Here is a 5,782-nt window from a genome sequence, read left to right on the forward strand (position 1 = left end):
ATGTTTCATGTTGTCGTAACCGTTAATATTACACTCAAGGGTGTGCTTTACCGTCATTAATGGCACTTGACGGATGCTTATGGAAGCCGGCGCGAGCACCTTGTTCTTGACCACATCACTTTAGTGCCAGTATTGACGGTGAAGCACACCCTCGAGTGTAATATTTCTTTTGAAACACAACAAACAATGAACAGTATTACTTTCAGCTGTGTTTAACCTGTCAAAAGGGTTTTTCAGTGGGATAAAATACAACAATAAACTCCAGTGAAGCTGCTCAGTGGCCAACAGTATTAAGACTGCGGTTGTATTGGTCAGCCCCAGTGTTGCCAGATTCTGCTAGAGAAATAAGCAACCAGAGCTATGAAAACAAGCCCAAAAGAAACGACTATAGGCCACATGAGCACTTTAAATGCATCTATATCGGCTATTTGAAAATAGCCGATCTACAAGCTTGTAGATAAATACTGAGCCTTTTGCAGTGTAGATTGGGGGTACCAAAGGTTCAAGACCAGTAAGCGTCCGTCCATTTTTGGACCCCTGGTGGGCACCGGACCATTCGTTGGGAAACGGTGTGTTAGCTTGTGAGGTTTGTTGGCAGCATCAGTTCAATGTGTAGCATTATTATAGGCATATCCCTTTGTATTTATCTTTATCAGAGCTGAGCTTTAGACAGATTTGGAGGCATTGGCTCCACTGCAAGCCGGCGATGGCTGTAAGGAGTGGTTTAAGGGTCTTACGCTGGAAACCCACCAAACACAGCGTCGGCGTCGCCCACGTGCTTTATTGTGCGCACAGGTTTGCGCGCGACTGTGTAAGAAACTACTGATTTAGAAGGCATTTGTAAAATCGGCCTCAGGTCTGCAAATCATCTCGGGACCCCCTCAAAATCATGTCCCGACCCCCAGTTTGAGAACCACTAGTACATATATATAGGGTTTTAAGTGGTTAAATCCGTCAGACGTTCACCATTAACACTAACAATTGTGTTGCTTTGCCCGCTGTGACCACAGCTGCAGCACAGATCATTGTTTCGGCCCAGTGAGGCCATGATACACCTCATTACTGTCCTCTGTGAGGCGGAATGGAGGCATCTTTTCGTTGGTGTCCATTGTAAAGCAACAGGCCCAGCTGAAGCTGTGGAGACACAGCTGCTGCTGCAGGATGTACGCCTGCATTCACACATCCCTCTGTCTCTGACCCGGAATATCTGGATCATCCCTGACCCGGAATGGACATGCCGCTGTTTGTGTGTGTGTGTGTGTGTGTGTGTGTGTGTGTGTGTGTGTGTGTGTGTGTGTGTGTGTGTGTGTGTGTGTGTGTGTGTGTGTGTGTGCGCGTGCTTCTCACCATCATCACTGAAGTCGTCCACCAGAATGATCTCATGGATCAGATGGACCGGAGTCCTGTTCAACACACTGAGAGAGAAGGAGAGAGAGAGAGAGAGAGAGAGCGAGAGAGAGAGAGAGAGAGAGAGAGAGAGAGAGAGAGAGAGAGAGAGAGAGGGAGAGAGCACATCGTCAACAAATACATACTGTACATATTATGCAGAAAAATTTGTGTTCACACACACACACACACACACAAAAACACAGCAACCATATATGTATGCCTGTCTCACCCCCCCCCCCCCACTCACACATACACACACAAAAAACACCTACTCTTTCACGCTCATGCCCCCCCTACACGCACGCACTCACCCACGTCGTGCGCACACACACGCACGCACAAACACACGCACGCACCTACCTACAGTACGCACGCACGCACACACACACACACACACACACACACACACACACACACACACACACACACACACACACACACACACACACACACACAGGTGTGATGAGTACATTATAAATGGGCTACAGCTCATATGAAACAGCATATTGAAAATGTCAGGTAGAGTTCTTATGAAAATGTATGATGGCTCCTCTCTATAACTATTTCATTAAAATAGACAGATGGAAAAATTACAAATTCATAACTTTGAGTCACCAGTCCTCCGTGTGTACGTGCGCCAGTGTGTGTGTGTGTGTGCGTGCGTGCGTGCGTGCGTGCGTGCGTGCGTGTGTGCGTGCGTGTGTGTGTGCGTGTGTGTGTGTGCGTGTGTGTGTGTTTGCGCAGAAAATGAGAATGTGTGTGTGTGTGTGTGTGTGTGTGTGTGTGCGTGTGTGTGTGTTTGCGCAGAAAATGAGAAAATATGTTTTGTTCTATTATTTTTCATCTCAATAGCCTGTGAGTTCATCCCTCCTGAATGAAAAAACTGCATCTCCACCGACGCATGGGATGAGAAGGATGAATGGAGGGATAAAGGAATGAAAGAATGGAGGGATAAAGGGATGGAGGGATGGAAGGATGTGGAGTGATGGAGGTTAGAGGGATGGAGGGGAAGCAGCAAACCAAGGGGAAAGAATGGCTGTATGCGGGGAGTTAAAGAAGCAAGGGAGGGAGAGAAAGAGGGAGCGATGCAGGAAGGAATCGTGCATGGTGTCACTCAGTGGTGCATGTGTTCTACCGTGTTACGCTATATACGTAGTATGAAGTGTAGAATAATAAAACATAAAAAAAAAGTAGCCCTCTACACAGTGGTCTAAAGTAACTAAGTACTGTACTTTACTCGAGGTAGTTTTACTTCACTGGAGTATTTCCAATTTGCATTTCCAATTTGCTCACATTGTCGATCTGCTATTTTCAAAAGATCTTTTATACATTTTGAACTTCTGAAATGGGACATTCTGCACAATGAGCACTTTTACTTTAAGTGTACTTTAAGTACATTTTGATACCAATACTTTTGTACTTTTACCCAAGTACATTTTGAATTCCGGACTTTTACTTGTAGCAGAGTATTTCGACATTGCAGTATATTGGTCCTTTTACTTAAGTAAAAAATGTGAGTACTTTTACCACCACTGCTAACCATTTAATTCATTCGTATGCCCTAGAACACACCACTGGTGTCACTTTTACATGTGTCACAAGAGAACGTAGCAAAATATGTGCTGAAGCTGGCACAATGCTGGGTTTTGTTTTTGGTCAAGTCAAACGGATTTACAAGCACTCGTCTCAAACAGTTTAACAGTCTCTCACCGGGTGCACGGTTCAGAAAGAGTTCCAATAAAACGAAAAACATCACCAGCCACTCAATTAAAGTGCTTTTAGGTTATTTTATTATCAGGCACGGGCAGCAAGCGGCAAATGGGAAGTGTTTCGGCTGGAGCCTTTCTCAGCGTTCTCAGCGTATAATGCAAGGATTTGTTGCCTTCCTCAGCGTATAATCCAAGAATGATACGAGGCTCCGGCCTGTTTGTCGCTCGCTGCCCACGCCTGATAATAAAAGACCCTAAAAGCACTTTAAAGTGATGAGTGCTGGTGCTGGTGATCTGTTCGGTTTGTTTCTGGTCGCCCGGCTGTAGACTCTTTCACATCTGATTTACTGTGAAGAATGGACATGGACAACCAGCATAACAAGCAGAAAGGTTTGCAAAAACATTCCCTCCTCCTGTTGCAATTGGACGCCATCCTCTCCAAGCCCCGTCAGCCCTCTTGGTGAGCAGTGGTGGAAAGTAACATGTACTCAAGTACTGTGCTTAAGTACAGTTTTGAGGTATTTTTACTTTACTGGAGTATTTAATTTATTTATTTATACTTTTACTTCTACTTATCACTACATCTAAGAGACAGATTTTTACTTTTTTGCGATGCGACACGTTGTGAGCTTGTAGATCTGCAATCTTTTTTAAACAAAATGGGACATTCTGCATAATGAGTACTTTTAATTTTGGTACTTTAAGTGTATTGTGATGCCAATATGTTTGTGCTTTTACTCAAGTAAATTTTGAACATCAGGCCGCCTCACGCTACAGAAACAGGAGATAGGCTCCTGCCCCTATGGCCCTCATGGCTCGGTAAAGCATACTTACTTATTGGTTTTTAAATCGTTAAATGGAAATACACCCATTTGTCTGCAATGCTTTCAGGGTATGTGCTCCGGCAGGACCCTTAGACCCTCTGACACTGGTCTCCTAACTGTTCCAGAGGCTATAATCAATAAGGCCTGGAGAAGCTGCCTTTGGCTCTTATGGTCCTAGCCTTTGGAACAGGCTGCAGAAGGATCTGCGGGTCTCTGAGTCTGTGGACATTTTAAAATGAAATCTTAACACACACCTTTGTAACATTGCTTTTACTAAGGTTTCTGCATTACTCTTAACTTTAAAATTTTAAATGTATTTTTTAAATGCATTCCTTTAATTTGTCTTTTTAATCTTTTAACCTCTTCTGTGAAGCGCATGGAACTGCTCTTGATGTACAGTATGAAATGTGCTATACAAATAAAGATTTGAAGTTCAAGCTGTCTGTCTGTCTCTGTGTCTGTCTCTGTCTGTGTCTCTGTCTGTCTGTCTGTCTGTCTGTCTGGACGAGATTACTGCATGGACTATGTTAACAGTCAAAGACGGTATAGGCCCAATGATCAGGACAAAGTGAGGGAAATATGTACGATAGACAACCATTCCATTGATGTATTTAGATGAATTGTTTTAAATTATCACTTTGCAAATGAATTTGAATAAACATGTATAGGAAGGACCTGCTGTGTCAGATGCTACCATCTCACCATGTTTTAGTTTGCTGTCGTTTGCATCGTTAGCATCTGCATGTGGAACGCATCTGTGTCATTTTAGATTTTAGCCATATTTTATACTTTGGTTTTTTTTTATCTTGATTTGTTTTTGCAAATCTTTGAATACATATATTATTTGAAACAACATTTTTAAATTCAAATCTTTGCTTCTGGAGGGGTGGGGGGGGGGGTCCCTGGAACAACATGTTTTGATCGATAAAACCATCATACCCAAAATGACCTGTATCTCAAAATATGTTGTTCCAGGGACCTCCCCAAAGCAAAGATTTGAGTAAAAAATATATATATTTTTTTGTGATATATTTAAAGATTTGCACACATTTTCACGATAAAAAAAATAGCAGATATACAAGCTCATGTGCCACGCTATGAGCTTGTATATCTGCTATTTTTGAATAGCCAAAGTATAAAGTAACTAAAATCTAAAGTGCGTTGTGTCACGTTGTGTCAATAAAGCGCTGGATTGAAAGGACTGATTGGAATGAATTCAAGGAGTGAGTGAGGAGGGAGAGATGGACGGATGGAAAGATGGAGGCGGGTGTGAAGCATGCCTGGACCCTTGGGCACCGCGGACCCCTTCAGATAGTGGAATTGATGGGATGGGACGGAGCTGTGGTAAACGGACGAGTGAAGCAGAGACGAATGGGGTGAAGCCACATGAAAGTGTGAAGGATGAGGGGCAGGGGAGGAGAGACAGAAGTATAGGGGACGAGAGAGGAGGAGGGAGGGAATAATAGAGAGAGAGAGAGAGAGAGAGAGAGAGAGAGAGAGAGAGAGAGAGAGAGACGAGAGAGAGAGACAGACAGACAGATAGAGACAGACAGAGACAGAGACAGAGATAGAGACAGAATTAGAATTTTGAAAATTCCTTTATTAACTTACTAAAGAAAACAACAAATCAGCAAAAATAGATTACCGTGCCCAATATTAATACAAATAATATACAATATTACACAAACCAGAGGGTTCACAGACAAGGGCCATCAACCCCTGGCTTGTGATGGACATTTTCCTCTAACTATATTTTTGCCAGTCCAGAAGACACGACGGAGAACCAATGCTGTGTTTTTAAAGAGGGAGAGTGGTTAGTCCTCATCCCTTTGAACTTTATCTTAGTTTATCAAAATAGTA

At 43.1% G+C, this 5,782-nt stretch overlaps 1 protein-coding gene across 1 annotated transcript in view; it reads right to left on the minus strand.

Annotated features, from left to right (window-relative positions):
• The window catches only part of LOC308102798 (polypeptide N-acetylgalactosaminyltransferase 14-like), a gene marked incomplete at its 5' end in the record, with an annotated part of 71,776 nt that extends 70,101 nt beyond the window's left edge, over positions 1-1,675 (minus strand). Inside the window, 2 exons of the mRNA XM_080452653.1 lie at positions 1,348-1,415; positions 1,662-1,675. Coding sequence (XP_080308779.1) covers positions 1,348-1,415; positions 1,662-1,675 — 82 coding nt within the window. The remainder of the gene's footprint in view (positions 1-1,347; positions 1,416-1,661) is intronic.
• Positions 1,676-5,782: the final 4,107 nt, after the last annotated feature.

Source organism: Gymnoscopelus braueri (assembly GCF_963280865.1).
Source record: "Gymnoscopelus braueri genome assembly, chromosome: 16".
Lineage (NCBI taxonomy): Eukaryota > Metazoa > Chordata > Actinopteri > Myctophiformes > Myctophidae > Gymnoscopelus > Gymnoscopelus braueri.